Below are 16,478 nucleotides of genomic sequence, written 5' to 3'. Positions count from 1 at the left end.
TAAAGGGCTGAAGTTGAAATGTTTTGTACTGTGATATTAATATTAATAAAAGATTTTATGATGAAGAAGAATGGGAACATTGTGGTTGGACATGTGAGACGCATCTGTCAAGGTGACATGGATTCAATTTTACTGACTAGTTATATGCCAATTTCACACAATCTAGAATCATTTTGGAAGAGAAGCCTCAATTGAGAAAATGACACCTCCAGATTGGCCTGTGGGCAAGCCTATGGTGCATTTTTAAAATTCATTATTGATGTAGGATGGCTAAGCTCACTCACTCTGGGAAGTTTCATCCCTTGGCAAATGATCCTGAGCACATTATATGAAAGCAGGCCGAGCAGGCCATGAAGAAGAAGCCAGTAACTAGCTTGCTGCCATGACCTATGCACCAATCCTTTTGTTGTTTTGTTGTTGTTGTTTTTTGGTTTTCAAAACAGGATGTCTATTTGTAGCCTTGGCTGTCCTGGAACTCATTATTTAGACCAGGCTGGCCTCGAACTCAGAGATCTGCCTGCCTGGCCTACCAAATGCTGAAATTAAAGGCATGCACCACCATCACCTTTTGCATCAATTCTTGCCTCCAGAACTCTGCCTTGAGATCTAGCCCTGACTTTCCTTAATGATGGAGATTATGACCTGAAAAATGAAGAAGTCCTTTTTCCCACCCATGCAAAACAAAGTAAATATCTGACCTAATTTAACTAGATACACTTTTTAAATACTTTTGAACCTAAAAGGGGCTAAAAGTTATATAACCTTGTGATTATCTGATTTATTTAGTATCCTTCTAGTTTTATATATATATATATATATATATATATATATATCTTTATATATATATATATATATATATATATATGTATGTGTGTGTATACACACATATGTGTGTGTATATATATATATATATATATAACTAATCTTTATATTTTATGCTGTTCTACATTTATTTTTTTCACTTGCAATATAAGATGAACATTTGAGTACATTTAAAATTTGAGACATCAACTACCGTGTTGCTTCAAAAAATTAACAGAGAGGCTGAAGAGCAATCCAAAGTTATAAGCCAGAGAAAGCCAAACAAAACATTAAATAACATAAAAGTTTTTGGGCAGTTTACATTTTGGGGCACAAGAGTAATTATACAAAACAAAGATAAGAGTCTCATTTTCACACACGCTTTAACACATTAATACAAAGTTTATCATTTAATTGGATTAATGTAATTAATATGAAGACATTATAAATTAGATCTCAAGGCCCAGCATGGAGGCTGTAATATTGCTGGGCAAAGCAAGCAGGATATTAACATCTATTGGTCAGAAGATGCAGCAGGGAAAATAATCGAGCTTGGAGGCTGCCCTGTAGGAAAGCATGAGATGTGGGGCTAGGGTTTAATTTGCCTCACACACTACACTATTAGTTGTTAGTGTTCTTGTCTGTGAATTGCTTAACAGGCTTGTACAAATATTAAAATCATACAAGGTACCTTTATATTCTCCCCCGCAGACACTGCATGCTCAGGGCTGAGCCTGTATAAGCATACACGCCTTCTTAAGACAAAATGTCTGAGCATTATAAAGAAAGTAGTGGATCCTTTTAGGATTCCTGCACCTTTTCACACCGATGTCATTATCACAGAAACCAAGAATGAAAAAGAAAGGCGCTCACCTTTAAATGAAAATCTTATGAGAACTTATTTTTGTGTTCCAGTTTAGAAATCCTAATCTGGATGTCTAATGTGAGCTCCTGCAAAACGCAGACAAGAGTCCTTTTTCATTATTATTTTTTAAGGCAATAAGGGCTAGTTATTTTATATTTTGAGTTGATTTGGATTTATTCTATTTAGTTTGTATTGAGAAGTACACACAAACATATGAATTCTTCAATTACGTATAATGGCTTCATTGCATTATTGTTCATGCTTAGCAGACAGACATGCTCAGCAGGGCTGCCCATTATTTGCCTACTGTGACTTAATTTAGATGCTTCCTGCTGCCAGGGTACAATGGTCATGATATTGTGTTTGCATGACATCACCCTCATCCTAAACATTATACTAGTGCAGGCTGGGAAGTCAAGAGTGCCAGCATCAACATAGGGTTTTTTTAAACCCTGAAACTGAAGTAATTTACATACTGAGCATTGGTGGTGGTGGTGGTGGTGGTGGTGGTGGTGTGTGTGCACGTGCATGCACATATGCTTGCAGTGGAGGCCAGAGTATGGCATCATTATATCTTTCCTTATTTCTTCTCTAGCTCAGTCTTTTGAGAAAAGGTCTCTCACTGAACCTGGACATCACCATCCCAGCTAGACAGGTTTGCCTGTGACCTTTTGAAATGCCTATCTCTTCCCCCCATTTGAGTTAAAGGTACGTAGTGCCACCTTAGCTATTCACTAGATTGCGGGTATCCATTGCAAGTCCACATGGTTGTACAGCAACTACTTTACCCATGGAGCTGTATCATCAGCCCTCCACAGATCATTTGTAATGCCTTTTATGTCTCAACAAGCACATAAGCTAACATGTCTGGGAGCACAACAGATTGTTTGTTCTTTAAAACTGTGTAAAGAAACTATTGTATCTGCTGTTAGCAATGCATAATGTTATTCACATTTATCGTTACTGTTATGTTCCAGTGTTTCATGGGTTGAGTAAAATTCTCAAATTGTCATACTCATTTAATCTACTCTAGTTTTATGAAGAAAGAATTAATTCCTATTTGTATATTGGAATGTGAATAGACAAAAATGATTATTTAATGGTAGATTTGAACAGTCTGCTTGACACAGCTTTGAATCACTTAGGAAGGACATTTTTTTTTTTTTTTTTGAGCTGAGGATCAAACCCAGGGCCTTGCGCTTGCTAGGCGAGTGCTCTATCACTTAGCTAAATCCCCAACCCCAGGAAGGAAGTCTTAATAATAAAGAATTGTCTAGATCAGATGGAGCTGTGTATATCCGTAGAGGATTGTCTTGATTGTTAAGTGATGGAGAAAGACCTGACCCACTGTGGACAGCAGCTTTCCCTATGCAGAGGGTCCTGAACAGTATGAGAGGAGAAAGGTAGCTGAGAACAAGGACCTTTATCTCTTGAACTCTGTCTCTGCTCTGTGGATGCAATGAAAAAGAATGGAGGTGGAAATGGTGGTAAATATGAGAAAAGTGCAACTTATATATGCATACTAATCTCATAATGAAAGCAATACTTTTCTGAATTAAAATTAATTTAAAACAGCACCTGTCTAATCTAATTTTCTTCAGTGAGGCATGTTACCTTGTTGTCATTTAGTTGTTACTGACCTTGTGACAATTAGGTTTTTAATTCTACAATTGATCCAATATGCAATAAATATAGAAAATATTTTCCATACTTAAAATAACTCTTAACATTTCAAATATTTTATGTTGAAGTCAAGGTCCTAACAAAAGACTATCCGGCACAAATTTGTTCTCACTTGCTCCCTGCTGGTTCTGCTCCTACTCTCCACCAAGCCCCTCTGAACTGCAAGGAATCTTGCTTAAGCCCACTGATGTCACCAGGTGCTACAGAATGTGCAGGAGTGCAGAGCCAGACACAAGAAAGAAGCATCTCCTTCCAAAAAGCTCACAGTCTAGAAGTTGATACACTTGTTAACACTAATGTGTATATAAAATATAATATAAACACACACACACACACACACACACACACACACACACACACACACACACACACATTCACAGAGCCAACATGTTGGAAGAGATAAATACAGGACATTATAACAGAGAACATGGGAAACTATAAATGTAGTAACAATTTTTAAAATATTTAAATATTTAATTTTATGTATGACTGTCTCTGTATGTGTGTGTCTGTGCCCTATAAACCAAATGAGGTATGATTAATCTCAATTTAAATTTATGACCCCAAACCAGATGTGTTTTACAAATTTTGTTACAAGTTGGAGACAGTACATTGTTAGACATGGAATAAAACAATGAAAATTGTAGAATGATGTATTTTTTTTAGATTTTATGTGAAACTTGAGAATCAAGGAATAAATAAAGGAAACAAACATTTCACCTAGAAGCTATCTTTCATATGTTCTAAATATAACATAGAATAAATGAGCATTTAATACTGATGCCTTGATCAAATACACTTTCTGAATAGTTTGCCATAGGAGCATAAAAGGATTCTATGACACAAAGTTGTTAATATGGCCAATAAAACCAACATAGGATGTAAATCAATATAGCTGTTAGCATCTAAATGTTAGCATCTAAAACTTTTTTTCTTAAAAGTGATTCAAAGATCTTAAATCAAAAATGTGAATTGATCAAATAATTATTCAGATTAAAACAGTGGTTCAAATTCACATTTTTGTACATTTTTATTAAGAATATATTTATTCATTCCACACACCAACCACAGATCCCTCCCTCATCCATCCTCATACTCCTCCCCCCAGCCTTCCTCCACAGCCCACCCCCATCCCCTCCTCTGAAAAGGTATGGCTGGTGAAGGGGATTGCCTGCCCTGGTGATCAGATCGGTGAATGCCCTAACTGTCACCATAGAGCCTTTATCCAGTAACTGATGGAAACAGATGCAGAGATCCACATTCAAGCACCAGGCTGAGCTCTGGAAGTCCATTTGAAGAAAAGGAAGAGGGATTCTATGAGCAAGGGGTATCAAGACCATGACGGGGAAACTTAAGGATACAAATTCACATTTTAAATGATTGAAAGCCATCTGTGAAATAATGCAGTCATCTTTGTATATTGCACTCAATGAATTTTAGTAGAGCACTGATATTTTTTTTTTTTACTAAAACAAAACAAAAAGGCTCCAAGCTTTTAAACAAAGTCCTATTGTGGCACACCATGCCTCTATTGTGAAATACAGATCAGACCAATCTATTGTTTCAGAATATTACTAAGAAATGTCCAAAGTAAGAGTAGGAAACACATGACACTTACATAAACAAGTTATGCTCCAGTCATTAGACAGTCTGATCTACAGAATGTGTGTTTGAAGTACACCACTGAGTTTAAAGGAAGAGAAGAACAAACCTTTGGGTCTAGTTGTCCAATCCCTTAACTTCTTTGATTTTGAAATAGTGATAAACATAATATAATTGGCAGCTCTAGTCATTGATGAGAACAAAAGCTCCAGATGGAACTTCCCCATCATGTGCTTTGCAGCCAGATGTTCATAATTAGGGAGCAAATCTAGCTGTGACTGGTGTGTCGTGGAAGATGCTGCACAAATAAATGGAACTAGCTAGTGAGAGTGAGGGGAAGCCCTGAGAACTGAGAATGAAGAGAAAGAAATGATGGCCAAGCACATGGCTACACATGTGACTGCTCTGTCAGGGAAGTCTCTTTTGTCATCCACCCTCCTTACAAACGTGCACAGGGCTCATCTAGCTCCATGGCTAACTTTCTCCCAACTGTCCTCACAACGTTTTAAGCATCTTGAGTGTAGAAATGGTGTCATGTCCCTAATCTTTACAATCTGGTAACTTAAATCCACTCCACCAGTGAAGTATGACTTTGCTTGCCCTCTACACAGAGGTCTTGATCTGGAGGACATAGCATTTCCTAATTGTCACTATGATTGAACGGCCTTCATAAAATCTACAGGTATAGTTCTTGTAATTAATTCCAATGTCCAAACACTTGCAAAACAAGGGAACACAGCCATAACACGCAAAAAACATGGGAAATGTTTATATCTAGGTTTCTAGTTATCAGTCTGTTAAGTACAATCTTTTCCCCTGTAGAAATAAGAGGAACAACCTCAAGCTGCTGTAGCATAGTGACTAATAATTTCAACTTGTCAAAGTCTAGATTTGCTTAGGAGACAAACCTCAGGGCAATCCCATCAGTGTTTATTTGCTTAACTGAGGCAAGAGGACCTATTCTGAATTTGGTAGGCACTCATCCATGGGCTGAGAACCACAACAAACAAACAAACCAATGAATGAATGGATAGATAGATAGATAGATAGATAGATAGATAGATAGATAGATAGATAGATAAATGAGAAAGAAAATTAGAACTGAGCAATGGCATTCCTAACTCTCCTTTTCCTAAGCATAGGTGCTAACATGCTCTTCCTGCCAAGACTGCATGTACTTCAGTGAGCCCAAATAAATGCTTCCTTAGTTAGATTCCTAAGGTATTTTGTAACAGCAAATAGCAAATATCTAATACATATCAATAGAAAAATTTGGGCAATACAGAAAGCATATTTTCTTCCTATCTCTATCATCCTACTCTAGTGCACGTGTGTGTGTGTGTGTGTGTGTGTGTGTGTGTGTGTGTGTGTGCGCGCGCATGTGTGTGTCTATGTGTGTCTGTGTGTGTTTGTCTGGTCTCTGTGTGTGTCAGTGAGTGTCTATGTGTGTGTATCTGTGCCTATGTGTGTCTGTGTCAAGGTGTGTCTGTATGTGTCTCTGTGTGTGTTTGTCTCGTTTGTCTCTGTGTGTTCCTCTGTGTGTGTCTGTGTCTATGTGTGTTTGTGTGAGTGTGTGTCTGTGTCTCTGTTGGTCTGTGTCTGTGTGTCTATCTCTGTGTCTGTGTGCCTCTGTGTCTATATATCCCATGCTTTGGAGTGAAGATAAATGATCCAAATACAGTTCATAAGTTCAAACATATTATCTAAACAACTTTTAGTGCTGAAAATTCCAGATACTTCTCTTTATGCTAATTAATCTATTTCACAGACAAAACAGGGTTAAGAGAACTAAACGCATGGTTGTCTTTAAAACCTGCTATGAATTTACTCAAAACATTAATAAATTATTTTAAACCCTGTTTCTTCTACCACTTATGGACTTCTCAATTTTTCACAGTAAACACAGAATACAAGTCTATGCCTTATTCGAGAAGATGCATGTCCTCATTAAAACTATTTTTCAGTTGATTTCAGCTGTGTCAACTCATGATTAACCATACTAATGAAGAGAAGAAATAGCACAGACAACTCAACATGGAGAAATGCAAAGCAATTTATTTTTTGCATCCGTGTACTTTATTTAATTTTGTAAGCAGAGTTACAATCATCAAAATGGTTTTACTTAAACACACAGAACCATGATAGTTCTCCAACACTCCAATTATTTATTTTAGTAGATTAAAAAAAGCAAACTAGAGATGTTGTGATGAATAAAAAGAATCTTAAATGAGGTTTTTAAAATTGTTACTATGAAAGCTGAGATATATATGAACAAGAAACCAGTTTGCAAGAATATATGTGTATTTATGCACTATTATATATAGACCAACATAGTTTTTACACATTTGTCCATATTTTATGCATGCAGACTGGAAAGATTTTTGAAGCACTATTGAAAATGGAAGTAATACTAACAGTATTTGGTCAGGAAGTCATGAATGGCAGCATACATATAAAAATGCAATAGCATGATAACTTGCTCTTCACTCTTTTAACAAAACATATAATTCACACTTAAAATATAAGGATAAGAAGTCTACTCATACTTTCATGACAAATATACTCATAAATAAAATATGCTAAAATTGAAGCATATATAAAATACCTTCTAACTTATCCTATATCCAACAGATCCATTAGCTATTAAGTAGAATATCCAAAGGGGAAAATGTTATCTAAAAGAATTAGAAATTAGTACATCTTAATTCTGTCTTATTCAGACCTTATTTGGGATTTAAACATTCACTTCCTCCTAGGGTTGTTCACAAATGGGATCTCAATCTAATATGCTTCTGAACTTGATATAATTCTTATATGTGATTATGTATCAACAATATATGTCCTGTCAATCAAAATTTAAAATTTGATAGTACAAAAAATATTGTAGACTTATAGTATAGTAAGTGATATCATGCTTATATCTAGAATAATGACAATAAAATAAACAGAGTTTGTGATGGCCAAATGGGAAGGTTGCTCATGCATGTATACTACATGTATGCACAGAAAAAAAACTTACACTGAATACCATTGAACTCCATAAATTGAACTATATATATTGAAATTACATATGTAAGAATTCTGTTCTTGTATTTTACTGTTGCTATATGATTATCAATTGCACATAGTAGGTAGGAATCTGCCATCAGAAATCAGACCCTCCATACTCAAATCCTTGCTTTTCCTCTTTGGAGGACCATCACAAGGCAAGAACTTGACTTCCTCAATTCTTCAATATCCTCATCTAACTCTGAAGAGTTACCCTAAGGGTTGAGTAAACTAATACATATCAAATATAATAATGATATTTAATTAATTTTAGTTAATTTTTCATCATAAATTCATCTCTGTTAAAATATTTATATATTTTATAAAATAATATAATACTGCTCATTGAAGATTGAATCATTTTTAATTATCTTTACTTTTAGTAAGCTTTCCTATGATAACCAATTTTATACAAGCAAAGAGAAGTCATAATTCAATACACTCTCCACACATACAGAGGTCCCCAAAGCATCTTTATTATAACAACATTTACCAAGAATGACAAGTGTGAGTGTTTACAGATAATTCTCAGTTGTCAGGGTTTATGATTGCATCAAAAAAAATTCATTCTCTAAGAAAAAAACATAAATGCATTTCATTCTGCTTGACATAATGTTTCCACAACATTTTTTGTGAGCACATTGGCATGACTTATTTATTGGTAAACCAAGAGAAAAATAAATTATTTCAATCCTAGTAAGAGATTCAATATATAACAACAAGGGTAATATGGTGATGTAATGTGAATGTAGATTTGTGTGATATAATGTATATAATAAGTAATATAATGTGAAATAGTTAATAAGGTACTAATTTTGAAGCATGACTAGGGGGCAAATGCCTGCTTAACATGTGAGATTGAAATTACCATTGATGATTCACAGCCAGATCTATAGATTATTTAACCTACCATATAAATATTTCTAGATATGAGTTGTTAATTTTATTATTAAATAGTCCCCTAAAGATCCAAGCATTAAAGGATAAAAGAGTTGTCAAACAGTAGACCTCTAACAAGTGGAGTCTTTCAGGTGTACAGCTCTTTGAGGGGCATACATTGGAAAAAGGCCTGGGAAACTCTGGACTCTTCATCAACTTCCCTCAAGTTCTTTGCATGTGATGTCAACAGTTTGCTCCACAATATTCACCCTCCCCTGGTACCCAAAGCAAATGGGGCAGAACTCTCTTGAACTAGAACCTCCAGAAACATGCCCCTAAACCAGCTTTTATTTTCTGTATAATTGATGTAAGTATTTAACTACACCCATAGAACACTGACTAAGTCCTAAACAATACTGCTTCGCTAACTGTTCTCTATACTGAGAAGAGTATCCTCCGAAGCAGAAGACTCTTGTTCTGAACCTATAAAAACCATTCTATATCCAGTATCACAGGGTCTAGTAAATAACACTTTTTTGACTTTGGATATTTATGATTTTGGTGAGATGGATGTTTCCATTCTCATGGCATATGCTTGCTGGTCAGTGTGGCTTCCCTTCTTTAGGTGAGTTAGCCAGGATCCAAGCTTTAGATGTAGAGCTGGAGAATATTATGTGCTTAGCATTTCCTTCAGGGTCTTGCTAAGGACTTTGTTGAATGTAATCAAGGGTATTCCATTTAAATGAAACATTTTAATCAACTAAAATGTAGACTGATGATATTTCTTTTGAAATTTTTCACAAATAAACCTACTGCAGATGGGTATCCCTGAAAACTAGATGAAGTGACTTGTAACAACCAATAAATATAGACATGGCAAATAAAGTTAAAAATCTCAAATCAGCAATCTAAACCATGTTTCTAAAAATAAATGGCATTCTGACATAATCATGTACCTAATTATCTTCTTTCTAACATTATTATACAGAAATAAACATAGTTACTGCATAGATTTTCCTCTTGTGTATGTTTATGTGTTTAGCATTTTAAATTCTAACCAGCCAATAAATAGTATTTCTAAAATATAGCAGGTATGAACATTTAAATATTTTTAATCCTAAAACAATCAAATTCTTACCTTGATCAAATGGATTCCCTGGGCTCCAAGTACGGAAATAATCATCCTAAGAGAGGAAAATAACATGATTTAAGTGTATATGATCAATCAAAAATATATATATAATTCATATAAAATCTAAAGTAACATATGAAACATAGAAACAGCATACAAACCTCTACTTCCTGCAATGGCAAGCAGCAAATTAAAAAAAAAAAAGAAAAAAGAAAGGGAACAGAGAAAAACAATAGTTATCAAAAAGGAACATATCTGTATACAAGTTAAAGAAAACTATTTCAATGCATGTGCTCATTTTCATTGGAAGCCAAGGGTTACTGTAACAATTTAATTATTTTTGTTGCTACTTCTCTTAAATATTATAATGAGCTGCTTTCAACTGCAATTCAATGTGCAATATAACATGCAGATAATTACCCCTAAGCTAATAAGCTGTAAAGTATCTTACTAGATTCCAATTATAGGACTTCATTTCCCACTGGTACAATAGTAAATGGATCCATTAATATAACTGGGAAAATATCAACTGATTCTGCAATAGCCTGTAAGAGTATAAGGAGACTTTATGCAAATCATTCACATGTTAATTGAATAACCAAGGAGTTCATCAAAATGCAATTGGGAGTTTTAAAAAAAATGCACACCTAATTAAATTCTGGTTAATGTTGAACTATTTAATATGGAAAATAACATATATATTTACTACATACTTAGTAAATGTATCTGAATTACATAAAACTGGAGCAATGCACACCCCAAAAAATTGAAAGACATCCAAATGGACCTCATATTATGTTTTACTTTAAAGCCTTGTAAAGTCCTTCATCTGTAGTGTCTTCAATCAGGAATAAAAAACAATTTGGCTTCTCAAATTAATACACCGTTTTTATAATGATAATATGGTATAAGAAACAAGACCCAGCATGAAGTGTTGTAATAGTTCTGGGCTGCACTCCCAGTCTCCCAGTCTCCCAGTCTCACTTACTTAGATAAAAAGCTACAAAACTGAAAGTGTACTAAAGAGCCAAGCAAAAATTATTACTATGATGATGATTTTACCTCCTGTCCCAGGTCCTCTTCCCATGTTCATATGTTCATGTTCTATTTTTTTTTTTTTTTTTCGGTTTTGTGACCCAAGTTTTAACCAGGAGCCTATGTGTGACCTTGGGTTTGGTACTATGATTTTTGAGGATTGCAGTTTCAGCAGTGTTCCCAGTTAACAGCTAGAAACAGTGTCAACCTCTCATATGGAATGTATAACTAGTTCATATTTCAGTGTGGGAAGGTTGGATCTTGCGGACCCACAACATAACTGTGGACAGCAGTCATTTGCATCTGGACATCTGTGATATGATTCTTGGTTGCAATGGCTGTGTCATGGCCATGTGACAGCACTTCATAGCTCTTCCCCTTGTCTTCTGTCTCTTATATCCTACCTTCATCCTTTGTTGCTCCTTGAGCCTGAGAACAGGCAATATGAATATCCTGTTGAGGGATGAGCACCACTCAATTGTCACTTAGTATTATTTTACAGCTCTGTACCTCTGAATTCCCTTCATGGTAAAGAGAAGTTTCTCTGATTGAGAGAGAATCATTCATTTATGGGCATAAAGAAGTATTTAAAAATTTTACTTTTATTATGGGAACAATCATGGTTATCTCATTATAAAAATTAAATTTCATCTTCAAAGTTCTTATTTTCTTATTAAAGCTGCTCAGCACCATCTTTTGGGCTCCTACCCACCCACTTCAAATGAAAGAAAAGAAAATCCCTAGATGCCATATTTGTCAGTCTTGTTTTGTTCCCAAATGAGGTTACATTAAAAGGGACAAATGATGGCAGTCTGCACTAATAGGCTCTGTTCTAAATTATGTAGGATTAAATTAAGGGAGAATAATGTCCCATGATAATTAAATCAACATTGATGGTTTAAATTCTTTGAGAAAAATCTCTTTTTGAAAACAATTACTCCAAGATAGAATTCTTGGAACACTAGGCTTTCAAATGAAATTACTTCACCTAGTGTCTAAACTACTGGGACCACACAGATGGCTCAGTGGTTACAAGTACGAGTTGATCAAAGTGGACAAGAGTTTGTTTCCAGCATCTATGCTGATACCTTTCAATCACCGTCCATTAAGTTCCACATCACCTGACACTTTCATCTGGATTCCTCTGGTGACTACTCTCATGTGTGCATAACTCCCACAGGGATACATACTCATATACACAACTTACAATAAACCACAATTTTTTATAAACTTCTAAGTTCAAGTCAAAGATATAGCATGCTTATATAATACCTCCTATCTTTAAAGCAGCATGTTCCTGCTTGAACCTAATTGTCTTTCATTCAAAGCATGAAGAGGAATGGGACAGCTGTGTGTCCAAGTCTCTCATAAAGCCTACCAGATGCTAAACCTGAGCACACCTGAGTAAATTTGATCTATAGGTCTGGGAGGAGGATATCCTTAGAAAAGTGATGATCTAGGATTCTGATACCCAGGAGCAGAATTGGAAAAACAATACACAGCAGTTTAAGAAGGACGTTTTGTGTGTGTGTGTATACATACATATGTATGTATACACACACACACACACACACACACACACACACACACACACACACACATATATATATATATATGAGAACCCACAGCAGAATATCAGGCATGGGAGTGTTAGAACACTGACACTCCATGGGAAAGGCTGCCTCTACTTTGTTAATTCCCTTGGGCATCTCATGATAGTTAACAAAACCATTCGGTTTTCCACAATTCTTAAAAGCAACCATGGAACCCCTTAATGTTAAAAGTCTATTTTCAAAGAGAATGTAATCGTAAGATTTAATCCCAGTTGAATGCAGTTAACTGCTCTGCAGACTACAATGACTGAGTTTAGTCATTTGGGCTGATCCATCTATAAACCTGTCCTTGGAACTCTCTGGTAGATATCAAAGGCAACATTCATGCATTTGACAGCAAAGAAATTCCTTTTGGGCTACTTTTACATATATTCTCTGCGTTCTCACATCAGTGGACTTTAACATTTTTTCTCGTTTACTTCCTTATTTATTTTTGGCAATGGTTTTGCTTCGTTAAACCTTGGGAGTTTTGCCAAGATGAACAGTAAAAGTTTCTTTCTTTTTTTTTTTTAATAGAAGTGTTCCCTTAACAATAATTTCTTTTTCTTCCATGGGCTTTGAGTTGATATTTTTTTTTCATGTCTTCAATTGAGATTCAAAACAAGCTCAGCAGGGATTTATTAAAGACCTAGAAGAAATGCTCCCAAATAGATAAATTTGAGTCTAGGAAAATACAGCCAAACCTGAGTTATTAAAAAACAAGCTGATTCTTGTCATTTGTATGCAAAATCTCACATTACTAAATAATACACACCAAAAGCATTTAATATAGCTAATATGAGACCTTTATCAATTTCTTATGCTTGAATTTCTTATGCTTAAGGAATGATTGCTAATTGTGTATGAAAGAGTCTGCATATAAAATTGTGGTGTGTATGGCATTATTCAGAATGTTGTATTCCTTGTGTTGTAATACCTGAATTTATTTCTATTTTGTGGTGCCCACAAGTGTGTGTATGTGTGTGTGTGTGTGTGTGTGTGTTCAACAAAAACATTGATATTCATACTACTTCTATCCAGATAATTCTTTCTTGTGTTGAGAACAAAGGGCTGGTCTGTGCTTTGTAGGCTATTTGCAGTGCCCTGGGCCTCTGAAGAAAAATCAGAAGGCATTCTCCCTCAAGGTTAGACAAACGGAAATGCCACCAGAAGTTGGCAAATATCTTCTGGGTACAGGATACATGGAAAGGATATTGAAGTAAATTTCACATAATAGAGAAATGCTTTTGGTAACAGATTTCTTAATAAATATTTCACAATATTGGGAGCATTTACAAGGTTATGTTTTTGAAAGCATATTGAGCTGGATATACAATTTTGTATGAATTTCTCATCATTTAGGTTTGCCTCCATCTTTCTGTGCTTTCACACTGTTTATAACTTTTTACTATAAAAATATGGTAATTAATGCCTGAAAACTTTTCTGTTTTCTTATAAACAGACTGTGCAAGTTTTGGAAGGTAGGCATAAACACAACTCCTAATCATGAAAAGGGTTTGCCTTTATAACTGATTCCAATGTGGCATTATACAGGTTAAGTAGGTCACAAGGAGAAGTGTGTAACTGAACATCAGCCGTTTCTTTCATTTGTGTCCACACTGTGACATTTATATTGAAAATACAACCCCATTCAAAATCTCGATGTAATTTTTGACAGACAGAGAAAAACATGGTAACACCTAGAGTATCCAAACCAACTCCAAGAAAAATGAATGATGCTTGACTATTGGACAATTCAAATAAAAATAGCATTTTAATAGCATAAAAACTGACATACTGACATATAGACTAATAGAATAAAATGCATGACCCAGACTCATGCCCTTGTAACTTCAGCCACCTGACTTTTGACAAACAGGACAAAAATAAACATTTGAAAAAAAAAGTGTGGTTCTCAACAAATGGTGCAAAGAAAACTGTGTATCTATATGTAGAGGAAGGAAACTAGAATCATATCTATGCCCCTACACAAAAATAAACTCCAAAAGGATAAAAGACCTCAACATAGAAATGAAACTATGTTTGTAGCTAATTAAGCTGACCAAGTCCCCTTCCTCATGGGAACCCTGTTTGCAATGGTTGGAAACAGCAGCTTCCTTGGTAGTGTGTGCAGCCTTTTGCCTATATAGGTTGCTCTAAGGGACCTTGGAGACAATTTTTGGGCAGTTATTCAAGTCTCTGATTTCAATGCTGTGCCCAATCTAGACTCCAGGCTGGTACTTCTGGGAAGCTCTAGGGCACAGTGGCCAGGGTTCACAATGTCCAGGTAATTGTACCCATCCACATCCAGCTACTGATTGAGGCTCTGTCTAGAACCAAGTTCAAGTTCCCTAGTTGCCAGAACTCTTGCATCTCAAAGAAGTGGGCCTTCACCAAGCTCAATACTGATAAATTTGAAGACATGGTCGCTGAGAAGCAGCTAATTCTCAATGGCTATGAGGTCAAACATATCCCCAGTTGTGGTCCCTTGGAAAATTGTTGAGCCCTGCATTTCCAAGGACTTCTACAGTGCTCCCTGTACCATACTAAATCATGTTCAGTAATAAATCTCACATCCAGTCTGCTAAAAAAAAAAAAAATAAAGGAAGGAAGAAAAGAAGTGTAGCTGGAGTCTTCCAGTGTCCCACCTGGCCCATGGTCACTACAAATCTCTCTCACCTACCAGTCCTGAAGCCACTCAGACCCAAGTAAACACACAGAGGCTTATATTAATTAAAGTGCTCAGCCATTAGCTCAAGCCTACCACTGACTATCTCTTACATTTAAACTAACACACAATTCTTATTTATGTTTAGAGATGAAAGGAAGGAAGAAATGCTAGTGGTGAAGGTGGGAAGGTTCTATAATGATGTTGGTATAGATAATGACTCTAAAAACTGATTTTGTGGCTCAGGGAATAATGTCAATGAGTGACACACTGGACTGACAAGATTCGTAGCATTCTTATAGAAAAGGAATGGTCAGGCGACAGAGTGAAGAGGTGGCCGGCAAATAGGGAAGAATTGATAACTAATACGCAAAGAACTGAAAAAATAAGTATCAAGAAAACAATCAACACAATAAAAATTTGGCACCAGGTTTTGGAAACATTGTCAGATTTTATTTTTAGAATTGATGGAAGTGAAGCTCCTGAGGTGTAGGAGTAGATAAACTTCAAAGATGGCCATACTAACTACATTCTACCTTGGGTATTCATCTGGTAAGTCATAACAAAAAATAAGTTTCATCCTCTTACTTGAAAGACAATTGGGCTTCATGAGATGATATAAAACTGGGTTCTTAGGTCACTGTGTTGGGGACTGATAATTATAAAATTACTGGAAGCCCTCATACCTGCAATGAGGCATAAATAAAAACAAAACTACAGAAATTTTCTGATTTCACTTGGGAGTTGGAGATGACAGTATTTGCCCATAAACACTAATCCACGGCCCCCAGAGTGCCTTTTGTTCCTCTGAGGTGGATGTGATTCATCAAGTAAATCCTAACATCAGTCTCCTACTAAGTATTTGATGCAGAACAATGACACAGGCCTTAGATTGTTAATATCCTATCTTCAAAAATAACTTTAGGGCATACACTGAGCAATCACCCAATTACCATATTGGAACAGGCATCCATTCTATTGTATTCACAATGCTATTGAACTTTCTGACTCACCCACTAACTTACTTTATCTTCTTGGGTTGCTACCCATCTCCTGGCTCCAAACAGTTGTCAAATTTCCCAACCTTAAATGACTGGTCTCTATTTGGTTTTGTCATATTACGTTAGTCCAACACCTATCATCCAGGACGAAGTAAAATGGATCCTGGTCTCA

At 35.6% G+C, this 16,478-nt stretch overlaps 1 protein-coding gene and 1 non-coding gene across 6 annotated transcripts in view; one reads left to right on the top strand and one right to left on the bottom strand.

Annotated features, from left to right (window-relative positions):
- Positions 1 to 16,478, bottom strand: part of Spock3 (SPARC (osteonectin), cwcv and kazal like domains proteoglycan 3) — a 362,205-nt gene that overhangs the window by 207,869 nt on the left and 137,858 nt on the right. For 3 of the 5 annotated variants that reach the window (XM_036166383.1, XM_036166382.1, XM_036166385.1), the window contains 2 exons: positions 10,172 to 10,180; positions 10,017 to 10,062 (listed from right to left, as the gene is read on the bottom strand). In XM_036166383.1, the coding sequence (XP_036022276.1) occupies positions 10,017 to 10,062; positions 10,172 to 10,180 (55 nt within the window). The remainder of the gene's footprint in view (positions 1 to 10,016; positions 10,063 to 10,171; positions 10,181 to 16,478) is intronic. The other 2 variants (XM_036166384.1, XM_036166386.1) reach the window with 1 other exon arrangement.
- On the top strand, positions 14,681 to 14,815 carry LOC118569253. The gene has a single exon (XR_004943042.1). It is a non-coding gene; the product is annotated as a small nucleolar RNA SNORA70 (small nucleolar RNA).

Source organism: Onychomys torridus, chromosome 17 (assembly GCF_903995425.1).
Source record: "Onychomys torridus chromosome 17, mOncTor1.1, whole genome shotgun sequence".
Taxonomy (NCBI): Eukaryota; Metazoa; Chordata; class Mammalia; order Rodentia; family Cricetidae; genus Onychomys; species Onychomys torridus.
This window is presented reverse-complemented; position numbering and strand designations above follow the sequence as displayed.